Here is a 23001-nt window from a genome sequence, read left to right as displayed (position 1 = left end):
CAGTGCCTTCGACTTGATGCACATTACATTCATTCTTACAGCGTCATGTCTAAATCAAAAACCAAGCAGGCGCGGCGCCAGCTGAAGCGCGACGGTCAGCGCAAGATCGCAGAGCACCAGAAGAAAGTCGCGAAAGCAATCACCGCCGCGAAACCCTCGTCCTCGACCGCAAAGCCCGCCGCAAAGCCCGCTGCAAAGAAGCAGAAGACCGAGGTCACAGAAACCACGGCCGCTACCAAACCCCCTGTCCAAGCGTCTCAGCAACATGCGGTTCCCTTCGGCACATACGATCACATACTGCTCGTCGGCGAAGGCGACTTCAGCTTCACAAGGTCGCTAGTCGAAGACCACGGCTGCGCAAACGTCACAGCAACCTCCTTCGACACCGAGGAAGAAGTGCTCTCGAAATACCCCACATTCGCCGCCACCCGCGACGCACTCACGAGCCTCACACCGCCCGTGCCGCTGCACCACGGCATCGACGCCGCAAAACTCAGCACCCACCGCGCGCTGCGCTGCGAGCGCTCCGACGATGACGACGACGAGCCCGTCAGCGGCTGGGACGCCATCGCCTTCATGTTCCCGCACGTCGGCGGCCTCTCCACAGACGTCACGCGCCAGGTGCGCGCGAACCAGGCGCTGCTCGTGGCCTTCTTCAAGGCGTGCCTCGAGACGTCGACGCCCAAGCAGCGCCTGCGCATCCTCGAGCAGCAGGCCAACAAGCCCAATCTCGTGCAGCGCAGACCTAACGAGTTTCTGCGCATGGGCGGCCGCATCATGGTCGCGCTGTTCGAGGGCGAGCCGTATACCCTGTGGAATGTCCGGGATCTCGCGCGACACGCTGGGCTGAAGGTCACAGAGAGCTGGAAGTTAGATTGGGCGCAGTATCCTGCGTACAGCCATGTGCGGACGCTGGGCGCGCTGGAGGGTGGGGGCGGGTGGAAGGGTGAAGACCGCGACGCAAGAATGTATGTGTTTGAGAAGGTGGCATTGGAGGCAGATAGTGACGAGGAGAAGGAACTCGAGAAGATTGGGGTTAAGTTGCGGAAAAAGAGGAAGGCGCCGGTGGTGCAGAAGAAGAGAAAGGCTCAGGACGACGATAGTGATTGAGCTGTAGCATGGTCGGCAGAAACACGAGGGAGGATCTCAAGGTAGAGAGGACTTGCTCTTCATCGGAAGAGATGGTATACACGTAAACCTACTGTGGTAGAGGACCACATATGATACCCAAACGCCACGCTATGCCGCACAAATGATACCCAGAACTTGTTACTTATAGAACAAACACCCGCCGCACCTCGCTCTCCTTCCACAGCTCGTCCATCTTCCCCGCGGCAGGATCCCGAATCCAGCCCTTCTCTGTGCCCACTTTGTCGTTGAATAACCTCAGCCGTTCACTCCCATAAATGCGTCCGTTTGGTAGCACAACCGGATCGTTTTCCACGATACTCTTGGTATGATGTGCATACGGCACGTTGCGGGCCAGCTCGTTGAGCTCTGTACTGCATATTGGGCATACGGTCGTTGTAGACGAGGAGGCGTTTGCGGAGGATGATGTGAATGCGGAGTGACAGGCCGGCGTCTTGAGAGCAGAGAGACCGGCAGAGAGGGCGATGTGCAGGAGTGGCCGGGGTGGGAGGGAGTACAGATTGTGGTGAGTTGTGAGAAACAGTGACGCCAAGTGGGACCATCGCGATGACGAGTAGAGGGACTGCGTGCTGTTAGCCAGGTACAAGAGTCGACGAGGCTGCAGGACTTACGGCGTAGGGTTCCACTTCATCCCACGGCCTATAAGCCAACAAACCCGCTGCGCGTCTTATCAACTCAAAGTCCCCGCTCGGACTGAGGTACTTCTTTGCATGCGCCCTCGCCTCCGTCAGCTTCTGCTCCCCTCCACCACCTCCTATGCTAACTCCTTCCCGACCGAAGTCGCCGTCGACGCTTGACACGCTGCTCTCATGTCCTTGCCTAACCATTTCGATGTACTGCTGCAACCTCAACTCAAACTCTAGCAAACTACCAGCCTTTTTAAGCTCTTTCCCGTGCTCCTTACACCAATCAAGCGCCAGCGTAGTACTCATCCCCTCTTTGAGGCTGCGTTCGATCTTGTGGCATGATATGAAGGCATCGACATCCACGAGATCCTCGATACCCTTGGACTGCGCAAGGCAGGCGGCACTGGAAGCATAACCTTCGCGAAGCAGATAGTCGACTAGTAAGCGCGACAATCGGATACGAGACCATTCGTCGTACTTGACATCTACTAAGCTTTGGACGTCATGCAAGTCCTGAAGGTGTTGTAGTCGGGCTTTGGCAGCTTTGTGTAATTTTGTCTCTTCTTCTTGCAGGTTCGACAGTTTACGCTTTAGACCTTGCATCTTCGAGATCATGGCATCAAGTGACTCGAGAGTCTGTGTGGAGTCGTTGGTCTTCGAAGCGTTCTTGGTAGTGCTGGAGAGGGCGGACGTGAGCGAGGTGGTAGTGTGCTCGATGAGGCGTTGCGCATTCTTGAAATTCCGCCGTGAGAGTTCATAAGGCATGCGCAGGAGGGGTTGGTCCTGATATATTAGCCTAAGCTTATGGCAGGTCAGGTGGCTCCCGTACGAGCAGTAGATGCGACTCCGCGTTGAGCTTTGTGCTGTTGAGCTCCGCCATGGCGGCCACAGGAGGCTTGGGTAGTGCAGACGCTAGAGAAGTTATGGAGGATTATCTCTGCAAATGCCGAAGGAGGCGTGAGCAGAAGTGACAGAGGGTGAGGTTGTGAGAGTGACAGTGGCAGCTTCAGGAACGGGCGATCACGCTCGTCACCGGAGGTCTTGCGGGGTGATCGGCAAGGGCCGGTTTGGCAAGCACGATCACAACGAACACAACCAACGCAATACACGAGTAGAGAAAGACGGCAAGAGTTTGGTTGTGATCATTCTTATTCTACGTGATATCATTTTGGTCGTAACCCAAATCTAAGAACTCCTCTAAGCCCAATGCATCGAAGTGCGGTATCCAGTTGTCTCCGCCTACGCAGAACAGACACTGAAGCTGGTCGCGCTGAGCTGCCAGCCTACTGCAGGGGTATCATGAACCCTGCTCCCAGGCCAATACTTTTTGCTTCGAATCCGCGTTCCGCAGCTCGGAAAATATATGCAATTTTGCAAAATCAATCTCAAACAACTTCTAAGCAAGGACACCTGTGGATGACATCTTCTTGCGGAGGTGGTTCTTGTACTCGCCGATAGATCCATCCCACCTTGTGACGGTCCTGTGCTCGCAGACCATAATGTCCTTGGCAATCTTGTCGAGGAGACTGGAAGAGGAGTTAGCAGATGGTTCAGTCGTGGTTTTAACAGAGTGACGTACCGGAAGTCGTGGGACACGACGACGACACCGCCGCTGAAGGCATTGATAGCATCAGCCAGGGAGTCGATGGTGGGGATATCAAGACCGTTGGTAGGCTCGTCGAGCAACAACATGTTAGGGCCCTCGATAGCCAAAAGCGCGAAAACGATACGAGACTTTTGACCGTCGGAGAGTGTAGCCATCTTCGAGGTCTGGGCCTCACCAGTCATACCGAAGCGACCAAGCTGCTGGCGCCAGTACTGGTAATCTTGGCTGACATGAGCGAACCTATCCTTGACGAAGTCAAGAGCGGACTTGGTGAGGTCGAGCTGCTCAGCAGAGTGCTGAGAGTATACACCAAGCTTCAAATGGGTGTGACGCGACACAACACCGGTTGTGGGTTGAAGCTTGCCAGTGAAGATGTTGAGCAGAGTCGACTTTCCAACACCGTTGGGTCCGACAAGGGCAGTACGCGAGTCCATATCGACACCGAAGTCGAGGTTCTCGTAGAGGTTGTCCTCAGCGTTACCGGAGTAAGAAAAGGTGACGTCGTCAAGCGACAGCACAGGCGGGGGCAGCTTCTCGACGTCAGCGAAGCGGAAAGAGAAGACCCTGTCAACTTGGACGGGTTCGATGAGACCGTCTGCCTCCATCTTGTCAAGAATCTTCTGGCGAGACTTGGCCTGCCTGACCAAGTTGGCGTATGTACCAGCGGACGCAATGAACTTCTTGATGTGCTTGATCTCGTCCTGCTGCTTCTCGTAGGCCTTGGTCTGGTTGACCTCCTGCTCAGATCGGGTCTTGTGGTAAGAGTCGTAGTTACCTCCGTAGTAGAGGAGCTGCTTCTGACGCATATCGAGCATGTTTGTGCAGACACCATTCAAGAAATCCATGGAGTGAGAAACCAGGATAAGAGTGCGGTCCCACTTCTTCATATACTCCTCGAGCCACACGCAAGCCTCCAAATCCAAATGGGCGGTGGGGTCGTCAAGCAAGAGCAACGCAGGCTTAACGAACAGAGCCTTGGCGAGGGCGACACGCATACGCCATCCACCAGACATGTCCTTGGTCTTCTTCTGGATTGTCTTCTTGTTGAACCCGAGACCAGTCAGGATAAGGGAGGCGCGAACGTGGAAAGTGGAGGGGTCCATGCTCTCTTGACGCTGTTCCATAGTTAGCACGACACTGGAAAATTGAAAATGCCGTCACGTACCTCGTAGATGTCATCGAGCTGAGATGATTCGGGACCATCTTTCTCGAGAATATCTTCAGCCAACTTCTCGAGACGAGCCAGCTCGTTCTCGGCCTCGCGAACGACCCAGTCGAGGGCACCCAACTCAGTCTTGGGAGCACCCTGGTTCAGAAGATAGATGTCGATGTGGTCAGGGAACGGAAACTCGCGGGCATCGATGGCCTTGAGGAGAGTGGTCTTTCCGCAACCGTTCTCACCCAACAGACCGTAGCGGCGTCCGTATGTGACTTCAAGAGTTGTGTCGTTGAAAAGAACCTTTCCGTGGAACACGAGGGAGGCGGAGGTGATCTTGACGTCGCGAGAAGCAGGGAGAGAGGCCAGGACACCGGTGGTGACACGGTCAGACAGACCGTGCTTGTCCTCCTGCATGGTGAGCTTGCGGACTTCCTCGTTGAGCTCGAGGTCCTCCCCGTCGCCGTTCACGGACGAGGCTCCTGAGGCATTCTTGGAAGAAGCCTTGGAGGCCTTGGAGGCGAGGGTCTTCTTGGGCTTGCCTTCGGCAGCGCGCTTTGCCTCACGGGCAGCCTTCGATGCGGATACCATATTGTGTTGGAGTGTTGGATAAGGAAGGGACGCGGGTGGTGGGGTGGAAGAGGAAAACTTCGAGGTATGGCGGGGCAAGTGGGTCCACTCTCTTTATGGAAATGGTCAGCGACAAAGAGTAAATGCTGCACTCGGGAGAAACGAGCGCGTGTAGGAGGTGAGGAGGAAGAGTCGGTGTAAGAAACGAGCAGGTCTAGGTTTGCTTCGGCGAGTCTTGTCTGGAGAACCCTGTGAATCTGCCTAATAATTTTTCTCTGGTCGTGGCGAAGCCGCATGCCAGCCAATGAACGCAGCAGCAACTGCGCGCATCGTCATCGGGCAGGTTAGGCTTTGAGCGTTGAGCTTTACCGGCGCAACGCCGTGGGCAGTCGCCAACAATCTCCAAAACAGTACACTACAACATTTCAGCGCTTTTCCCCTTGTCAATCTCGGTGAGGAAGATTGCGCAGCATTATCATGTCAAAGGATCATTGCGTCAAGCATGCCAGCCCGGCAAGAATCCAGTTGTTGCTCTGCCTGAGTATGCAGGAAGGCTTGCTTTGTGACAAACGTTAGACGCCTGAGAATAATCCTGAAGATGTGTATGCCCTTCAGCTGAGGCATACTTTCTGCAACCAGGCACGTCCGACCAGCCACTTGGCACTTGTGTAGAATCCATATCATCTTAATCGTAGCCAACAACGGTGAACCGCAGAACTACCTCTGAATGAGTCTGTTCAAGCGTGTACTATGTACGTCCTGACGAGAAAGAGTCCTAACTTCTGCCGAGTGGCTGGTGTGCCTGAGTGCAGTATATGAAGTGCTCTTGTTAGAGGTGTCCAGAGGTCATTCGCCGTGAGTGATCACTAACGGCAACCTAGCAATCCTACCACACCAAAAACTCAAGATAGAACCTAAATCATTGGACTCACTGCTAGAGCTCATCATGTCGGGTGCACAAGGACGCCTCGGAGATCGTCAAAGTCGTGTATTGTTCTTATCTATGGCTCCCCGATTTGGTAAGGTCGGAACAGCGGGACGTGGGACTGTTCAACATCCTACCTCCCACTGCCGCTGCTATCGCTGTTACTTCTTGCTCCTTCGCTTCTCGTTGGCACCATGGTAAGATCTGTACTGCTCTTCCCACTGCTCGGCTCCATCTCGTCAAGATCTTTGGTCCCCCGCTCTGTGTCTACTTTCCCACTCAATCTCACCCGTAGCCTCTCTAGTAACTCCGCCTCGTCCTTGTTAAGGCTCAAGGCCTCAGGCAAGGTGACTCCAGCTCCTGTTATTTCGATCTTCCCGAAAGGTTGATCGTACCTTTGCTCTTTCTCGGACTTTCTCCGCTCTAGTCCGCCTCTCGCATTAGGTAAAGTCTCGATGTCTTGTTTTCTCGCTCTTTTCAAATCCAACGGCGTCCACCAGTATACAGGGAACTGTCTTTGGATATTGTTGATGACAAGGCCGATGAGGACCATCAAGGTCGCTCCCCATGCAACAAGACCCACGAAATACCAGCCCATGGCTGTGATGGCTGGCTCTGTGGCCGCAAGTACAGCAGACGCGCCGCCCGGTGGGTGAACGGTACCAGTTAGTAGCATCACAGCAGACGCACATGCACACCCTATTGCGCCAGCTATCCACTTGATCTTCTCGTACTCTGAGTGGTATTGGAAGAGCTTCGAGACGCTCACGCCGATGATGGCAGAGAAGGTGTGGCCGAGTAGGGCATTACGCGGTTGCCCAAGAGGCGAGCGCACTGCATTGTACTCAAGTATAGCTGACGCACCCTAAGCAGACAGTCAGGGGGGGTTGACGACAATGAACTTCCAACTTACAAACGACGCGATCATTGCAGGCGGCGCATGCTGTTGGATGCTCTCGGTGTTATTGAACACTCCTATCACCACAGCTAGTCCGCAGAATGCTCCCACTAAAGACCAGAATGCGCCCAAGATATTCCCGACGTCTTGCTCGTCTACTTTTCGATAGCCCAGGAACCTCGACACTGGCGTGGGCAGCTTGTGCAATGGTGAAGCGGGTATAACGCGGTTAAGGTACCGGTCGATATCGAGGTGCCAGCTCTCAGCGTTCTTGAAGACACTCATTTTGAGTAGCGTTTGCAACAGTTGGAAGCCAAGCGAATGACGAACAAAGAAACGCCCGCCCTATGCATCCAATATCAAGGAACAAGAAGTAAGATCGAACCGAAACGTGCTCTCCACATTGCAAAGTGCGGCGGCCATTGCGCCATCTCTACTTAGCCCCAGAGTATCACAGTCGGTCCCGAGCCAAGTCAAGACCCCTCCTCCGGCTGCCGATGCTGGAATCGACCGCAATGGACCCCAAAACTTCAATCTGGGAGCATTCTTTGCGCACCTGAGATGTGACAAATGACGATCGTAGTGCCCGTCCATCCGCAAGAGGCGCGGCTTTACGTAAAATTACGTACCGCGAACTTTGTGAAATGAACTTCTCCTCGGATCTGCAGCTACAAACATATACACCACAGGAGATGTCGGAAACAACAGACCAAGGCGGATTTGAAGGATCCACGGGCTTATGCCAGCACTGATGGTCACACGCACACTTACAACTGGCAGGCAAGATCAGGCTGTATCATCAACGTATCAACGTACGGACAGAGCACTTCCAGGTGCTAAATTCTATCAGAGTCTGATAAGGAGTAGTTCCTGCAGCAAAAATTCATTAGGTTGCGACGACCACAACGATGTACTTGTGGATCTGATGTTCACTTGGCGGTGAGGCTACAGGGCTGTCAAAATCTGGGGTAGCGAGCTCACGATCGACGTCATAGAGTCAATCGCAAACGAGACTCACGGAATACTTAATTAAGCCTTGCAAACTATCAGTAATCTTTTGATAAGTGTATAGTACAATGTAAACCGGCAACCTTGTCCCGCCGTAGGAAGGACAAAGTTATCTCTTGTACTGCTATACCGCTGACTGCACTCCATTCATGTCCCACAATGACGCCCACGTACTCACATGATCTCTAATGAGTAAATGTATGCTCCTCTTTTGAACGCCGCTAAAATTTCTCCCAGTGCTGTGCACATCGCAAAACGCATCGTAGGGTGATTTGTCCCGGGACGCCCGAGATCGGTGCATCTACGAACCGCGAAACAAAAATTGCAAATCCTCAGGGCTCAAACGGTCCATGGCCACCTTATCATTGTTGACGGTTCCAGCGATCATGGCTGCCTTCTTTTCCTGTAGCGCAACCATACGGGACTCGACGCTGTCTTCAATGCATAGACGAGTAATCACGCAAGGACGCTTCTGGCCGATTCGGTGGCAGCGATCAGCGGACTGCCATTCAGCAGCAGGATTCCACCATCTAGATCAGGTCAGCAAAGCACATAACGAAAGCAAAACGAGAGACCAACGGATCAACGATGAACACCCTTGACGCCTCTGTCAAGTTGAGCGCCACACCACCAGCCTTCAACGACACCAAGAAGACCTCAACGTCTGGGTTCGTCATGAAGTGATCAATACTCTTCTGGCGCATCGCAGGCGTCATGCTACCATCTAACATAACTGTGTTGAAGCCCGCACGACGCAGACGCCACTCAATCAGCTGCAGCATGGATGTAAATTGACTGAACACGATCGACTTGAGCGTCTGCTTTTTGCTGCGCAGCTTGTACAGGTCGTACACTAGCATCTCAATTTTTGTCGAACTTGTCCAATTCTCCATCTTGATGCGGTTGATGATCGACGTCTTCTTCACACTGTCTTCATCTTGCTCGAGCTCTGGCTGCTCGAAGTCGATGGTCAGAGCAATATGACAACGCGGGCAGTCGGAGTCAGTACCGGAGGCCTCGCACGTGTCCATGTAGTCCTTGACACAAGCACGACAAAATTCGTGGCGGCAGTGTGACCGGATAGCATCTTCGGCAGGCTCATCGCATATGTTACAGACATAGACATTGGAGCTGCCTTCTGCCGCGTTCTTTTTGAGAAGCAGGTCAGGATGGTTTGCGACCTGGCGCATCTGCATGATTAGACCGAAGATGTTTGCGTAGTTGTTTAGCATAACACCTTGAGCGACGTAGGTGTCAAACTTGCGGTTTGAGTTCGACATGATCGAGGTTGAGAAATCACGCTCGACTTCACTGAAAAATTCGTTATGGATGACGATGTCCTTCATTGGCAGCTCCATGGAATTGGTGTGATCTCGCTTCATGCGGCGCAACATAATGCGGGCTGTGATCATGTGTAGTTTAGAAAGCGCCTGCTCGCGAAGATCTACATCGTCACCAGTGATGGGGTTGAGTAGCTCCTGGTTGAAGACTGAAATATGCTCAGATGCACCGTGATTGCAGGCGACACACATGTGATCATCGTCTGTGGCCCAATGCAGCTTCTCGCACTTGCAGGATCGGCAGAAGTAGTCGGCAAAAGGACGAACCTCAAGAAAGCGTAAAAGAGAGAAGAACTCTCCAATACGGTTTTGTACAGGTGTGCCAGACAAGCACCACTTGAAATTTCCTTGGAGTGCGAAGCAAGCCTTGGCAACTCCGGTGTTGCGCGACTTGATACTGTGGGCTTCATCGAGAATGAGACGATGAAAGCGAATGGCATGTAGTGGAGACGCCTCCTTGATGATGTCCTCTCCACGACTCCATCCCTTGACCTCCTTTCGGTGCAAGGACTCCAAGCTGTTGTATGAGACCATAATGACGTCGAATTTCTTCAAATCCTTGACAGTCATCTTCTTACACTTCGCGTTCGTGCCATGGTACACAAGAACGTTGAGTTTGTTCTGGGTGTACTCTCGGATTTCATTCGACCATTGCAGCAAAGCAACCGGTGGCACACAGACCAGCGTGGGCGCTTTGGCAGGATAGTCTGACATGATCAATGAAACGGCCTGGATTGTTTTGCCCATGCCCATCTCATCTCCAAGGAGGCCCCCTCTGTAATGGGTTTGTTCTTGTCGTATCATCCAGCTGAGACCTTCGAGTTGGAAAGGTTTCAATCGACGAGTAATAGTCTTGGGTTGCTCTGCCTGCTCGACAGCCAAGACAGGGATTTTTTGGAGATCGTCCCACATTGTGCGCAGCTTGGGATGTTGTTGCTCCGCTCGCTCGCGGTTCATGGCGCGCTTCCGGTCCCACTTATCTGTGATGTGAGCGTACCTTGCCATTCGTTTCCGCTTCTCGATCTTCTCCGCACGTGTGAGTGACTTCTTGCCTCGTGCACGTTTAGTCGTCTGAGCAACCGATGCTTTCTTGAGGCGTGCACTGGCTATCATCAAGGGCTCCTCCTCTTCGCTGTCGTCTGCGGCTGCGCTTTCGAGGTCACTAACATCAAATGGTGAGCCGGCTTTGTCTGGCCTGAACTCGTCCTCTTCATCGGAGTCCTCTTCGGAGTCGCTGATTGTGTAGTCACGAATGGTCTTGCGGTTAGTACTAGGTCGGCTGGCACCACTGCGACGGGGCGCTACGGATTTAATTACAGCTTTGCCTTTGCCCTTGCCCGTGTATGCAGGTTCCGGAATCGCCTCATCGAGCAGAGAGTCGTCCGTTGCGATGTCAGACTCGACCTTCGCCTTGCCTTTCCCCTTGCCCTTGAAAACCGTAGGCATCGCCCGTGATCGTGGGATAATGAGGTCCTCGATTTCATCACCGGTCTGGTCCTGAACTTCGTTGTTTTCCTCGATCCTCCGGCGCTTGCTATGATGTTGGCCTTCATCCTCCTCGATCTGCATCTGCAGAGCAAGTTCAGCATCTAGATCAAATGACAATTCGATCTCCTCGTCGATTTCCTCGTCAGTCTCCTTATCAGTGTCCTCAATGGGACGTGCCCAGGCTGTGATAGTCCTGCTCAGCGCACTCTTGCGGCCGGTGCCGTGACCAGGTCCGAGAAAGACAGCCGGCGTGTTCGATGTGCTTGTAGCGGGCGTATCACAGTCGGAATTGTCGAGAGAAGGGGTCGTGTTTGGGGTTTCTGACTCGGCCTGCTGTGCAATAAGAGGTACAGCAGTCCGCTTGGTGGTTGTGATAGGTATCGCGACCTGTTTCAAAATGCGACGGACTTGTGCAGGAGGCGCAGAAGGATTGGTGTTAGAGCTCTCATCGTCGTTATCGGAATGATTAGGGACGGTCGAACGAGACAAACGGGTGCGTTTCTTATTCGAAGAAGAGGTTGCTTGTGTATTTACGGCTGAATGGTCTGTAAATATCGTCAGACAATGCTACCAGTGCAACGACGAAACAGGACCGATTTTAACATACTAAGCTCTGAGCCAGATGCTGTCGCAGTGACACCACTATCGTTCGCCACTGATGCTGCCGACTTTCGAGTTGAACGCCGAGGCGGCATCGTAATGGCACGTGCTGTGGAAAGATCAAACGTGGGGTGAAGGCGCGCAGCTCAGGCTTGCAATGAGAGGAGTGAACGAAGAGAAGGAAGCAGCTGGAAGAAGAGTAACGTCCACAGAATAGAGTAAAGTGGAGGCTGCACTAAGCCGCTGGAATATCAAGGGCGGCGATGCCCCTGGTCGTCGCGCGCCGAGCGATAGGCTGCGTCGAATCGATCGCGTTCCTGGCGCCTCCGGTGGCGAAATCTGGAGAACTTTGCAGATTCGGAGCACAAAATGGCTGCCGTGCAACAGGGGTTGACCGCGATGGCGTGTACCTGGTCGCGAGAAGCACTGCAGGTCGCTTTGATGAGCGGGGTGCTGCCTGGAGAGACGCGTTGATGTGATTATTTTGGGTCTAGCGTGGTACGCGTTCACGTGACTGTAATTAGTGATCATATGGGCAGGTGCATCGCTGATATGTGTCTGCTCATAAGATGGACACCGTGAACTATCACTTCTATTGGAATACATTACATGGTGAGATGATCTCTGTGGGGTTTCTGTCCGTCTCCAACGTACGCTGGTCCTGGCCTGTGATCTTCACGTTTACTCTTTCCATTCCGACACAAATGAGATCCCATTCTCCTAGAACCCCCTATCGCACTGCGTTTGTCTGGTTGATATCGATGTAGAGGACTGGTGACGCCTTCTTGTCTCGTCATCTCGTGCAAAGCTGCTGATCTTCTTCGCGCTATCATCTTATGGACACAGTAGAGCCTTCTCTTCATCTGTGGGGCGTTCGACATCCCATACCCACTTCTCTGGGAGTACTATCTGCAATGACGACGATCGAGGGTGCAAAATCAGAAAGCGCAGATGGTGAAAGTCTGAATTCCACGCCACCATTGATTCCAAATATTCTTGGAGACGCTTTCTTTTGCAAGCACTAACACCGATCATGGTACGATACTTCGGAAGCCAGCGAACAATGAACTCGCATGTACTGTGGCGACGATATTTGATCAGGGAACTCTTGTAAAAGCTCTCAAGAGCTTGACTGTGGAATTCCCGTATATTTAGGCCGTGAAAGGAACGCAAGCGACGTAGATCTCTGTCGAGATTCATCATTGGTATCTTAAGCGTCCAACGATCGAACATGTTGGCATGCGATGGACCAGTGCTGTTGACGTTTGTTCGAAAGTGATGCTTGTCGTATTTGCGACCCAACTCAACAAGACTGACTAACAGGTTCACGTACTTCAGACCATCGATGTGGTATCCGTCAGCATGGCAAAATATCACGATCGGATGCGCGTAATCATGTCCGTGCAAGCAGGCACTGACTTCTTGGTTGAAGTTTTTGTTGACGCAGAGAAGAGCAACGGGCGCGCTCTGGACCTCATAATACAAGCCAGACTTTGGGCCAAGCAGTGATCGGTGCTTGCGTTCCGGAAGACAGTCATAGATCATTCGACGGATGTCCTTGGGTAGGTCTTCAAAGGGAAACGCTTGTTCTTCACACATTGTATGTGTCGAGGTGTTTGTTTGGTGGAATCCGTGGGTTGCGGATCGGCCACCGATGCTGCGAATTTATGTGGCATTGTGGCGCACGTGGGTTGTACGACATCGAAGGTAAGAAAGTTCCACAAGAAAGGTCTTGGAGGAGCGCCTTTGCTCTTGACATTTAGTCATCTTCGCCTTTGTTGGGCCAATACGTTCTGTTTTTACATACCTCTATCTGACTTTTCACTTGTTTGTGTGTAGAATTCGCCTGGTCGTTGTGTAGCTGCATGTAAAAGTGACGATGATCAGTATCGCTCCGCCAATCCCTCTTGTCTAAGCTGTATCAGCAGCGCATATCGCCTTGATAGCCCTTTCCCTCACACAACCTGTTGAGGAAATGTTATCGCTTCTATACATAAATGGGTGTCATCTAGTGATTGTCTATTGAGCAGAAAGATCGCTCTGTGGTCGTGCTATCAAAATTCCGCACTTCCTGAAGCATCTGTGCGTCAATCTTACGGTTTAAGATAACACATTGGGCGGGTATAGAGAACAACAAAATACAAAGAGTAGTGGCGAGCCTAATGGCTGACGTAGGGTGGTGAAAATGCTTACCACGTTGTTGATCCACGCCCCCGACTTAATGATGAGAGGTGAGGGTAGTCAAGAACGGAGTGCTCCATGCGAGACCCCTGCACTACCTGTCTAGCGCGTGGCCCCTGCCTGTCCCGCGGTCCCCTCGCAGGGAGCTTGCGATGCACCGCAACAGACCAGGACGCACATCGCCAGAAGCTTGTTGTCACCAGAAGCCCGCCGTCGCTTCACGCGCGTTCCCTGCCGCTGAAATGTTATCTGGTATCCTCATTTTCAACCAGAAGGGCGAGAACCTCATATTTCGCGCCTTCCGCAACGACTGCCGCCCACGCCTCGCCGACGTCTTCCGCATCCAAGTAATCTCCAACGCACAAGTACGCTCGCCCATCCTCACGCTGGGCTCGACTACCTTCAGTCATGTGAAGCACGAGAATATCTACCTGGTTGCTGTGACCAAGAGCAATGCCAATGCGGCCCTCGTTTTCGAGTTCCTATACCGCCTAGTTGGTCTAGGGAAGGCATACTTTGGGAAATTCGATGAAGAGGCTGTGAAGAACAACTTCGTCCTGGTATATGAACTTTTGGATGAGATCTTGGACTTTGGCTACCCACAGAACACCGAGACAGACACGCTAAAGATGTACATCACCACGGAAGGTGTCAAATCGGAAAGAGCAATGGAGGATTCGTCCAAGATCACAATGCAGGCTACTGGTGCCCTGTCATGGCGCCGAGCAGACATCAAATACCGCAAGAATGAAGCCTTCGTGGACGTAATAGAAGATGTCAATCTGCTCATGTCTGCGACAGGCACGGTCTTGAGGGCAGACGTCAACGGACAGATCATCATGCGTGCCTATCTCTCGGGCACCCCAGAATGCAAGTTCGGTCTCAACGATCGCCTCACATTGGGTGAAGACAATTTGCAACAGCCTTCGGGCAACAAAGCCGGCGCAAAGGCCACACGAGCCGCTGCTGGCAGCGTCACATTAGAAGACTGTCAATTCCACCAGTGCGTCAAGCTGGGCAAGTTCGACGCAGACAGGATTATATCCTTCATTCCTCCAGACGGCGAGTTCGAGCTCATGCGATATCGTGCAACCGAAAACGTCAATCTCCCCTTCAAGGTGCACGCCATCGTGAACGAAATCGGCAAGACAAAGGTCGAATACAGCATTGCTATCCGTGCAAACTACGGTTCGAAGCTCTTCGCTACGAACGTTGTTGTACGGATACCCACACCGCTGAATACCGCGCGCATCACAGAGCGCACATCGCAAGGCAAGGCGAAATACGAGCCAGAGCACAACAACATCGTCTGGAAGATACCGCGGTTCACAGGGCAGAGTGAATTTGTTCTAAGCGCCGAGGCAAGCCTGACCAGTATGACAAACCAGAAGGCATGGTCGAGACCACCGCTGAACCTAAGCTTTTCATTACTCATGTTCACGAGCTCTGGGCTGCTTGTGCGGTATCTCAAGGTCTTTGAAAAGGGCAATTATAGCAGCGTAAAATGGGTGCGGTACATGACACGAGCAGGTAACTATGAGATCAGGTAGGTTCACATGCAGGGTTTGGGTTGGATGCTGAGAGCTGACATTTTACAGGTTTTAGGCGGCATATGCAAGGACAATCTTGTCACAACTGGCGTTGCATTGTAGGCGTTTGGCAATGATATCCTTGAGCTTCCATCTTTTCCAAGAATCGTATTGAGATGGCGCACATTTGTTCATCCCTGTCGAGGCACGTTGGTGTGCAAGAATCCCACTTCGCGCGACGCAAGCACCGGCTCGGAGTGGGATGCGAGTTCTGACTCTGATGCTTGTCTGGATATTTTACTATGTGCGCCAGCTGCATAGTGTTGGATAAAACGCTTGAGCAGACTAGGGAATTAAATTGAGCTGCATTTGGGCCGTGGTCAACATAGAATCCTAAACATTATGTGCTTATGTGAGCAGACTGTTGTCACGACGACATCCTGATTGTAACCAGCTCATAGAGTTAACAGCGCGAAGTATTACCAGGGGATATGCTGAAAGTCAAAGCTCAAATTCCGGAGGACATGTGAGTCACTTAAGTCGACAAGAACAGAACGGATGATTGCCTCGAATTGTGTGCTGCGTTAACACCAACAGGTGGAGAACAAGGAATAGGGCTGAAACACGCAGGGAATAAGGCTGCAGACGGGAACGTCATGGTTCGCTGCTCATGCTTGTGGGTTGCCGATCGCGGTTGCCCTAGCAACAGGCTTCCCTAAACACTAGGAGCTTGAACATTCTTAACGGCTGCATTTGAACGCGTTCAGAATCCACCACCACACCCACATCTACTGTCAATACCTCTTACATCAATCAAACAAGTCAACATCTACCACACATTCACACCTTCATCCGCACAACAATGTCTGCCAACGTTCTCAGCAGCCGCGACGTCAACGCGCAAATCAAGCCTACAGCACTCGCTGATGCGAAAGAACCTAACAAGAGCCTCGAGTACCACCGCCAGGTTCTTGAGTCGCGCATGAAGGATGACCAGTAAGTGTACACAATCTGCTGCGTAGATTGTGGACCTAATCGACAGCAGGGCGCTGAAGTACGTCTCGCCCTCGGACGAAATCCAGTCGCCGGCCACACAGAAGCTGAGCAACTTCCGCAACAAGAACATCATGAAGAAGTGAGTATCCCAGACAGGCCGATTGTGAGTCCAATTCTGACGTGATGCAGGTCGAAGCCACAGACGCTCTTCCAGAAGACCAGCACCAGGAGCTTCGAGGCGGCCAAGGGCCAGCCCATGTTCGCCGACATCCCCAAGAAGAGCGAATAAACCGCCAACGTAGCATAAACACATGCTGTGAAAGCTGTCTCCCCATTTCGCATTCCGGGGAGCGCAGTTGGCTTTTGGGTTGGCGCTTTTCTTTGAATCTATACCCCATGCTCCGGATGCATGACAGGGTTTGCTTGCGACGTGAGAAATCTTTTTGGCGTTTGGGATTGATGGAAGGCTTGGGAACGCTAGTATTGGGTCACGACAGACATGAATTTGAAATTGCACGCTATCTTGCGGAATAAGGAGCCCTATGCAGTACATGGGACGGTGGGATGCTCTATCGATAAGAAGCATGCTTAGCCGCGCAGACGCGTCACGCAATTCATCTCGTGCCGCACCCTACTCACTCTCTTCCATGACGTCTGTAACTACAGGCCAGCACTCTCTCCAAGATGAGATAGCTGACCTTGAGAGGCGTCTACACGATGCTAGAGCTCAATTGAGCCAGCTGCAGGACGTGCCTACGCCGCCACCAATTGACCATAGAACAGGTCCGATCTCGCTCAATATTAGAGTGTAAACATACTGATCGTGCCCCAGCTCTTCATGCTCTGCTCCTGTTGTCTGACTCGGCACTCCCGCTGGGCTCGTTCGCTTTCAGCAGCGGCCTTGAGTCGTATCTAGCACACCACAAGCTCTCTCCGTCATCCGCATCGCAGCTGCCGCTGTTCAACACATTCCTGCGCCTTTCTTTGTCGACCCTCGCAAGTACCGCCCTCCCATACGTATTGGCTGGATATCGCAATCCGGAGGAGATCGAGGTGCTCGATAACGATTTCGACGCAAGCACACCGTGCACAGTTGCGCGGCGAGCCAGCATAGCACAAGGCCGAGCGCTTCTCGCTGTGTGGGACCGTAGTTTCAAGGCGCAGTACACGTTATCGGCAGGCAATGGAGGAGAAGTAGAAGGCAGGGATGCGGCCGTCAGCGCTCTTACGACCTTCTCCGCCACACTTCGCAAGTCACCGCACGCAAACGCCCATTATGCTCCGCTCTGGGGCCTAGTCACCCGCATCCTCGCTGTCCCGCTGCACGAAGCTGCGTACATGTTCCTTTTTTCTCATGCGCGCACGGTTATGAGCGCTGCCGTACGAGCAAGTGTGATGGGACCGTATCAGGCGCAAGCGTTACTAGCAAGTGCAGAGCTGCAGAGCCGGATCCGAGGTCTTGTGGATGAAGGGTGGGTGCGCAAAGTCGAAGACGCTGGGCAGAGCGTGCCCGTAATGGACCTCTGGGTTGGCCGACACGAGAAATTGTACAGCCGAATCTTCAATTCATAACCCACGAGCGCGGTTACAGGAAAACCATAAGCTCAGAGCTGCTCTGTGACAACAATAGACTGGTCGAAGTTTTCTTTCATGCATCCTAATGTCGTCCAACCGCATGTCAAGCTGCCGCCCCGTGCGGGGTTCTCTTGCAAGCCGTTGCGGGGAGCTTGTCCTATGACTGCTGCCTTACCATCAGCAGTAGTCATAACATATAACCCAAAAGCAGATTCTCCCACATGGTAAATTTTCACACGTATCAGTGAGATCTTACAAGAAACTTGTAATTGCGGCTACCGTTTGATCAAAACAAAGTTTCCCACGATGTTTCTGATACGCTGGATTTCATGGCTCATCACAACTCAGACGTCCAGTCGGTCTCAGATCATGGTGAACAATCATATCCCGAGCTTTGCAAACCTATCATGGGTCCGTAACATGGCGTCGATTGGCGACTCGTATGCTGCAGGTTTAGGCAGTGGAGACCGAGTCGACTTCTCCTGTTCTCGCTACGACAAAGCATACCCCAGCATTGTACACAATTCTCTCCGTACCTACGGGTCGAATACGATACACCAGTCTATGGCCTGCTCCGGGGCAGACACCTCTGAGATCCTGGCCAAACAAGTGCCAGCGCTCAATGGAATTGATTTCGATCTCATCACCGTGTCCGCGGGTGGCAATGACATCGGCCTTACACCCATTCTGAGCAACTGTGTCTACCAGTTCTACATGGCCGACGAAGATGCGTGTCAGAAATCCATCGAGGAAGCTCAGGAAAGAATTTCCAATGACACACAGCTTTATCAAAACGTCACGAGGCTACTCGAAGCCACGAAATCGCATCTGAACCCAGCCCACGGTTTGGTCTATGTTAGTGGGTACGCGCGCTTCTTTGGCACTGGAGATGACACCTGTGACAACGTAACTTGGGCTGTATGGCGTGATATCCAGCAGACCAAACAATACTTGAAGCTTGAGATGCGTCAGGCGCTCAATGAAATGGTCCTGGCTGTGAATGAGGTATTGCGCAGAGCTGCTGAAGCCGCAGGACCAAGTGTCCGCTTTATCGACTACGATGAAGTCATTGCGACGTTACAAGGTCGTTATTGCGAGATCGGCGTTCACGAACCGGACCCGAACCGCCAGGGTTTGATGTTCTACGAATGGGATACAGTCGACAAAGGTGAGAACAAAACGGATCTGCAAAATAGTACCGGTGATGGCGTCCCAAAGGGTTCGTTCGAGAGCGGTATTGCTGAGCAAATTGAGAAGACGCTGCACGAACACCCAGAATGGAGTTTCGATCCAGGTAAGGGTTTCGTCAAGAAAAACAATACCTCAGTGGGAGAAGAGGGTATCATCGGAGACACAATTCACTGGCTGATACCAGACTCTTACAAAAGGGTGTTCCACTTGCGACCGGAGGGACACAGGATCGTGGCTGACATGATTTGGAACGACCTGAAGGTACAAACGCTGGTCAAGGCAAGGTCATTACAGTCGAAGAGGAGTACATAATTCGATTGCGGTTGATGTATTTTAGCTGACGGGCATGTTGCCCTTTAAAGCTTGGGTCCGCCCTTTTCTGAACCACGGTAGCAGTTATGCAGCAACTTCAAATAATCCGCGACACCTAACATGTTGAACACAAAGGATCTCCCGCACAAAATAAGAGTTTCAATTCGAATAGCTCGTTGCAGCAGGCTGCACATCAATCCAAATGGCACCAAAACGCAAGAATGCACGCATCATTCAGACCAGGACGCCTACCAGATCCTCCTCAACAGTATTTTTCTACCACCCTGACGAGAAGCCGTACGGTGTCTTCTGCCAATGGAAGTCGTCTCCTATCACGATCCCTACCACCACTCTACACAGCATCTCGGCCAGACCTTCGGACACTGATCTTCTCGTGGAGCACGGTAACAGCATCTCGTTCTCGTGCGCTGAACAATCATACATGTTTTGCAAAGCGCTCTACTTTGGCGATGCTGAGTCATGCAGAAAGATCCTGATGACCGTGGATCCAGCAGAGCAAAAGAAATTCGGCAAGAGCGTGAAGGGATTCAGCGACGAAGAGTGGGACAAAGTGAAAAGCCGTGTTGTAAGGGTGGGCAACTGGTACAAGTTCACGCACCCAGACAATAGACATATGAGAGATGTTCTGCTTGAGACTACAGACAACGAGCTTGCTGAAGCTGGGCGCAGGGACCGGGTTTGGGGGATCGGGTATCAGGCGCATGAGGCTGAAAGGTATAGAAAGAACTGGGGCCTGAACAAGTTGGGGAAGACGCTTATGGCGGTTAGGACAAGGATAGGCGAGGTGATGCTAAAAGAGAGGGAGACGGGGGTGATGGATAGTTGGGTTTGGGACGGCGGAGAGAATGATGAGGTTGACGAGGCTGAGTTGAGGGTTTGGACCGGGATACAAGAGCAAGTGGGGGACGAGACTGCAGATTGAAAGAGAAACGCATAGAGTGTGACAGTGATAGGTCTTTTAGAGACGTCACAACGAGACAGTCAACTCTGTGCACTCTACCTCAAATGAACCAACAATGTAATGCTGCTGAGATCTACGCCGAGGTGTGGCAGAGAAACCAGTCGCCTGGGAAACCAAGATACCTCAATAGATCACACCAAGCGTAGAGTCTTCCGTCTCCATTCACTCGGCTCTCCTGCGACCGGTTTCATCATGCTTTTCAAAACATCCTCAACGCTCCCCGGAGCGGTATCACTTCGCCAAATAGTATCCAGGGTTAGTATTCCGACCCGCGTATAAGTCTGAAAGCCATTCCGCTTGACAAGTAACATCCGACTATGATAGCTTCGCTCATGTGGGTTCGAAGATACCCTCCTGAGCTTTTCTCCTTGGCCTGTGCCATTCGCATGAATGTGTGGCAACTCCTCTTCGTGTAGATATCGGGTCTTGTATGTCACCGTGTGGATCGCAGTGAGTCTGTTCTCGGCCGAAGTACGTGAATCGTCAAAGTGGAGAGATATGCTGTAAGCATCGATCCGCTCACCCAACATGCCGACTGAAAATATGGCGTTCCAGGTCCAAGCAGTAACGTCGATCTGTGGGTAGTAGTTTTCGTAATCTTGGTGGAGGCGTACGAAATTGGACAGTCTGACAGGAATCTTGCTGCGCCGACGGCATATGCGAATTTCGGTGTCGGCGGCGTCAAAGCACCTCTTCGTATCTACCTGTTTGTGCGATGTCGGGAAAATTAGTTTGAGGCCTTTCGTCCGCTCACGTTCTGGACAGTCGGCTTTGAACGCAGCCCATGACCAGCTCGGAAACAGTCTCGATCGTTGGTTGAGCTCCGCGCCTGGCATAACGTTTGACAGATTTGTGTTTGGCAGTCCGTAGTCATCGCCAAGATTGGGACCAGTATCTGCCGGCCGATTGGTCCCAGCAACCCACGTGAGACGTTCAACAAAGTCCTCTGTGACAGTCTTTGGGATCGCTCTATGAAGGACCACTGGCATACCATAAAAGTGATTCAAGTAGAAAGACTCAGTCACCCTGAGCGCATTGAAGATACCAAGAACCGCGCGAATAGTGTCTGTCGAGAAGGATAGAGACCGCTCGAAATAATCGGACAAGCGATCCAGTATTGTGTTACCAAGAAGGTCACCCTGGAGAATTGGAAACACAGGCTTAGTGCCCGGGACTTTCTCTGTCCAGGTCGAATTGTTCGAACTTCTTTCCCGTCTGCGGTGCCGTATGGTCCGTGTGACGCCTTCCAGGCCAAATCCGGAAAGACATTGATAGTAGATGCGTGTATCAGTAAATAAGAGAATACGTCGTGACAACAGCATCTCTTGATATGTCCAGCCGCGTGAATTCCACTTCGAGTCTTGAACATATCGAGACACGCTCTCTATACCAATTAAAGTCAGCTGCTTGATTCTGACAACGCGTTGTGGCCTCCGCGGCGTGCCGCATACGCCGGGGAGTCCCGCATGAGGACCATCACCCTCCGCAGCAATGATTGTGAATGTTGCATTCAGATAAATCTGATCCATGTTGTTGATCATATGGTGCTTTTCATCCGGGTTGTCTTGGTCTATGCAATATCTGTCGACCCAAAGAAATTTAATTCCAAGCTGCAGGGTAACATAGATAGCGTCTTCAATTGTCTTAGGCAGATCGTGAAGTGGTCTTCCTGAATTAGCTTTTGATGATCCCCAGACGTAGCTTAGACATATGTAGTCCGAGTGTGGTGGCAAGAGGCGTATTACTCGGGTAGTGCAGTCTATAGCTTTCAACGCGACCTGGGGTGCCGGCGAAGTGTGATCGTGCAACTTGCAATAGTTGTGATGAGTTTTGCAGTCACGAAACCAATTCCTGAGGCGCCTGTAGTCGGCCTGGCTCCTGTCCACAATCGCCAAAGGAAGTGTACTATGTAGTCGAAGGAACACAAACGATAATCTTCCTCGATAAGAGATTCGATAGTAAGCAACTAGTCTGGTCAGATCAGGATGCCACCAATATCGACATTTAAAGAGAAGCTCGTGGCCTTCGGCATTGATGTTGCCGGCCCTTGCCCCTTGGGCACACGCGCGAAATAGCGAGATTAGCTGCAGACATAGCCTGCAAGTATGGTCGAGCGAGTCTGACGGGATGATCTCCTGGTGAGAGCGATCGACTCCGTCTGGCTTCCTATCCACGAGCGGAATGGGCTTCTCAAACTCTTCGATGATGTTTTCTAGCGATTGACAGCGATCGCAAAGACTATCTAACTGCATTGCGCACTGCAGACGCTTGGATATACTCGAGTATCAAATCACCTCTGCTCCAAGACTGAAAGTGTTGTCTCAAGATGATCTTTCAATCAGTTGCTCGGAGCAAGGAGCGATCGACAGTTGTATGTCACTTCTTGTTGAAACCGCAAGATCTAGCCCTTGTCAGCCTTCGTGAAGAACTTTTGAGTTATAACCTCATAATATGGTGCTTACTGTTAGACATTAATCGGGAGGTAAACAGAAGAGAAAGTCAGTAGACATTGAAAAGTTGCGCAGTCGAGGCATTGTGCGCTTACTTGTGGAAGTGAACATGTTGTATCGACCTTTTGAACTATTCCAGTCGCACTCAAGTCCGGCAATAACCGAGGTATAGGCAGCGATGTCAGAGGCGGCGCAGCACCCATGCGCTGGCGGGGCGAAGGACCAGTAGCAACAATGCCGGTGCGCAGCTTCGCCGGAAAATGCCTGAGGCATCCTTTATGCGAACCCTCAGGCAAAAGCGTGCAGTGAGTGAGGCGACAAATCAGAATTCGAAAGCTTCGATTTGAGCCCTGTTGTTACGTAAATAAATGGGTGCCTCAAGATTGATCACGTCGCGCGCTTTGCGGCTCACATTACAT

General features: G+C 52.0%; 12 protein-coding genes across 12 annotated transcripts; 6 read left to right on the top strand and 6 right to left on the bottom strand.

Moving 5' to 3' along the window:
* The first annotated feature begins 6 nt into the window (after window positions 1-6).
* C7974DRAFT_216471 (uncharacterized protein) lies at window positions 7-1416 on the top strand. The gene has a single exon (XM_046137079.1). It carries the CDS (start codon window positions 46-48, stop codon window positions 1108-1110), a length of 1065 nt encoding a protein of 354 aa, XP_045995503.1. The 5' UTR covers window positions 7-45; the 3' UTR covers window positions 1111-1416.
* Window positions 1192-2872, bottom strand: C7974DRAFT_216479 (CTLH/CRA C-terminal to lish motif domain-containing protein). Its single transcript, XM_046137080.1, has 3 exons — window positions 2605-2872; window positions 1761-2558; window positions 1192-1711 (listed from the first exon to the last, which is right to left on the bottom strand). The coding sequence occupies exons 1-3, from the start codon at window positions 2653-2655 to the stop codon at window positions 1274-1276; spliced, it is 1287 nt and encodes a 428-aa protein (XP_045995502.1). The 5' UTR covers window positions 2656-2872; the 3' UTR covers window positions 1192-1273.
* Window positions 2873-2895: 23 nt separating this feature from the next.
* On the bottom strand, window positions 2896-5471 carry C7974DRAFT_397697 (P-loop containing nucleoside triphosphate hydrolase protein). The gene is made up of 3 exons (XM_046142227.1): window positions 4547-5471; window positions 3355-4496; window positions 2896-3301 (listed from the first exon to the last, which is right to left on the bottom strand). Exons 1-3 carry the CDS (start codon window positions 5126-5128, stop codon window positions 3172-3174), a joined length of 1854 nt encoding a protein of 617 aa, XP_045995501.1. The 5' UTR covers window positions 5129-5471; the 3' UTR covers window positions 2896-3171.
* A 321-nt stretch (window positions 5472-5792) lies between these two features.
* Window positions 5793-7353, bottom strand: C7974DRAFT_435158 (HPP family-domain-containing protein; the record flags this gene model as incomplete). Its single annotated transcript, XM_046145040.1, has 4 exons — window positions 5793-5830; window positions 6243-6897; window positions 6946-7200; window positions 7333-7353. 4 exons carry the CDS (start codon window positions 7351-7353, stop codon window positions 5793-5795), a joined length of 969 nt encoding a protein of 322 aa, XP_045995500.1.
* Window positions 7354-8056: 703 nt separating this feature from the next.
* C7974DRAFT_216423 (helicase SWR1) lies at window positions 8057-11777 on the bottom strand. Its single transcript, XM_046137078.1, has 3 exons — window positions 11374-11777; window positions 8518-11311; window positions 8057-8468 (listed from the first exon to the last, which is right to left on the bottom strand). The coding sequence occupies exons 1-3, from the start codon at window positions 11459-11461 to the stop codon at window positions 8240-8242; spliced, it is 3111 nt and encodes a 1036-aa protein (XP_045995499.1). The 5' UTR covers window positions 11462-11777; the 3' UTR covers window positions 8057-8239.
* Window positions 11778-12200: 423 nt separating this feature from the next.
* Window positions 12201-12965, bottom strand: C7974DRAFT_377729 (uncharacterized protein; the record flags this gene model as incomplete). The annotated part of the gene is made up of 1 exon (XM_046140373.1): window positions 12201-12965. The coding sequence occupies one exon, from the start codon at window positions 12963-12965 to the stop codon at window positions 12201-12203; it is 765 nt and encodes a 254-aa protein (XP_045995498.1).
* Window positions 12966-13704: 739 nt separating this feature from the next.
* Window positions 13705-15629, top strand: C7974DRAFT_362319 (Mu homology domain-containing protein). Its single transcript, XM_046139733.1, has 2 exons — window positions 13705-15093; window positions 15146-15629. Exons 1-2 carry the CDS (start codon window positions 13790-13792, stop codon window positions 15150-15152), a joined length of 1311 nt encoding a protein of 436 aa, XP_045995497.1. The 5' UTR covers window positions 13705-13789; the 3' UTR covers window positions 15153-15629.
* C7974DRAFT_216343 (uncharacterized protein) lies at window positions 15502-16783 on the top strand. The gene is made up of 3 exons (XM_046137075.1): window positions 15502-16072; window positions 16122-16211; window positions 16262-16783. The coding sequence occupies exons 1-3, from the start codon at window positions 15939-15941 to the stop codon at window positions 16359-16361; spliced, it is 324 nt and encodes a 107-aa protein (XP_045995496.1). The 5' UTR covers window positions 15502-15938; the 3' UTR covers window positions 16362-16783.
* On the top strand, window positions 16720-17644 carry C7974DRAFT_314730 (uncharacterized protein; the record flags this gene model as incomplete). The annotated part of the gene is made up of 2 exons (XM_046138470.1): window positions 16720-16855; window positions 16905-17644. The coding sequence occupies 2 exons, from the start codon at window positions 16720-16722 to the stop codon at window positions 17642-17644; spliced, it is 876 nt and encodes a 291-aa protein (XP_045995495.1).
* A 372-nt stretch (window positions 17645-18016) lies between these two features.
* C7974DRAFT_314975 (SGNH hydrolase-type esterase domain-containing protein) lies at window positions 18017-19150 on the top strand (the record flags this gene model as incomplete). Its single annotated transcript, XM_046138482.1, has 1 exon — window positions 18017-19150. One exon carries the CDS (start codon window positions 18017-18019, stop codon window positions 19148-19150), a length of 1134 nt encoding a protein of 377 aa, XP_045995494.1.
* Window positions 19151-19251: 101 nt separating this feature from the next.
* C7974DRAFT_216351 (uncharacterized protein) lies at window positions 19252-20178 on the top strand. The gene has a single exon (XM_046137076.1). The coding sequence runs from the start codon at window positions 19353-19355 to the stop codon at window positions 20091-20093; it is 741 nt and encodes a 246-aa protein (XP_045995493.1). The 5' UTR covers window positions 19252-19352; the 3' UTR covers window positions 20094-20178.
* C7974DRAFT_216386 (heterokaryon incompatibility protein-domain-containing protein) lies at window positions 20179-22673 on the bottom strand. The gene is made up of 2 exons (XM_046137077.1): window positions 22595-22673; window positions 20179-22539 (listed from the first exon to the last, which is right to left on the bottom strand). The coding sequence occupies exon 2, from the start codon at window positions 22382-22384 to the stop codon at window positions 20264-20266; it is 2121 nt and encodes a 706-aa protein (XP_045995492.1). The 5' UTR covers window positions 22385-22539; window positions 22595-22673; the 3' UTR covers window positions 20179-20263.
* Window positions 22674-23001: the final 328 nt, after the last annotated feature.

The sequence above is a fragment of the Boeremia exigua genome (assembly GCF_020726555.1).
Source record: "Boeremia exigua strain MPI-SDFR-AT-0100 chromosome Unknown C7974scaffold_8, whole genome shotgun sequence".
In the NCBI taxonomy this organism is placed as follows: domain Eukaryota; kingdom Fungi; phylum Ascomycota; class Dothideomycetes; order Pleosporales; family Didymellaceae; genus Boeremia; species Boeremia exigua.
The sequence above is the reverse complement of the archived record's forward strand: the minus strand, read 5'-3'. Positions and strand labels throughout refer to the sequence as shown.

Coding starts and splice junctions, on each gene's coding strand:
- C7974DRAFT_216471 (XM_046137079.1), top strand. CDS start 46: ATGTCTAAATCAAAAACCAAGCAGGCGCGGCGCCAGCTGAAGCGCGAC.
- C7974DRAFT_216479 (XM_046137080.1), bottom strand. CDS start 2,655: ATGGCGGAGCTCAACAGCACAAAGCTCAACGCGGAGTCGCATCTACTG. Junction 2,559..2,604: donor CGGAGTCGCATCTACTGCTC/GTACGGGAGCCA, acceptor CTAATATATCAG/GACCAACCCCTCCTGCGCAT. Junction 1,712..1,760: donor ATGAAGTGGAACCCTACGCC/GTAAGTCCTGCA, acceptor AACAGCACGCAG/TCCCTCTACTCGTCATCGCG.
- C7974DRAFT_397697 (XM_046142227.1), bottom strand. CDS start 5,128: ATGGTATCCGCATCGAAGGCTGCCCGTGAGGCAAAGCGCGCTGCCGAA. Junction 4,497..4,546: donor AGCTCGATGACATCTACGAG/GTACGTGACGGC, acceptor ACTATGGAACAG/CGTCAAGAGAGCATGGACCC. Junction 3,302..3,354: donor GTCGTGTCCCACGACTTCCG/GTACGTCACTCT, acceptor CTCCTCTTCCAG/TCTCCTCGACAAGATTGCCA.
- C7974DRAFT_216423 (XM_046137078.1), bottom strand. CDS start 11,461: ATGCCGCCTCGGCGTTCAACTCGAAAGTCGGCAGCATCAGTGGCGAAC. Junction 11,312..11,373: donor AGCATCTGGCTCAGAGCTTA/GTATGTTAAAAT, acceptor CGATATTTACAG/ACCATTCAGCCGTAAATACA. Junction 8,469..8,517: donor AGGGTGTTCATCGTTGATCC/GTTGGTCTCTCG, acceptor GACCTGATCTAG/ATGGTGGAATCCTGCTGCTG.
- C7974DRAFT_362319 (XM_046139733.1), top strand. CDS start 13,790: ATGTTATCTGGTATCCTCATTTTCAACCAGAAGGGCGAGAACCTCATA.
- C7974DRAFT_216343 (XM_046137075.1), top strand. CDS start 15,939: ATGTCTGCCAACGTTCTCAGCAGCCGCGACGTCAACGCGCAAATCAAG. Junction 16,073..16,121: donor TCGCGCATGAAGGATGACCA/GTAAGTGTACAC, acceptor AATCGACAGCAG/GGCGCTGAAGTACGTCTCGC. Junction 16,212..16,261: donor AACAAGAACATCATGAAGAA/GTGAGTATCCCA, acceptor GACGTGATGCAG/GTCGAAGCCACAGACGCTCT.
- C7974DRAFT_216351 (XM_046137076.1), top strand. CDS start 19,353: ATGGCACCAAAACGCAAGAATGCACGCATCATTCAGACCAGGACGCCT.
- C7974DRAFT_216386 (XM_046137077.1), bottom strand. CDS start 22,384: ATGCAGTTAGATAGTCTTTGCGATCGCTGTCAATCGCTAGAAAACATC.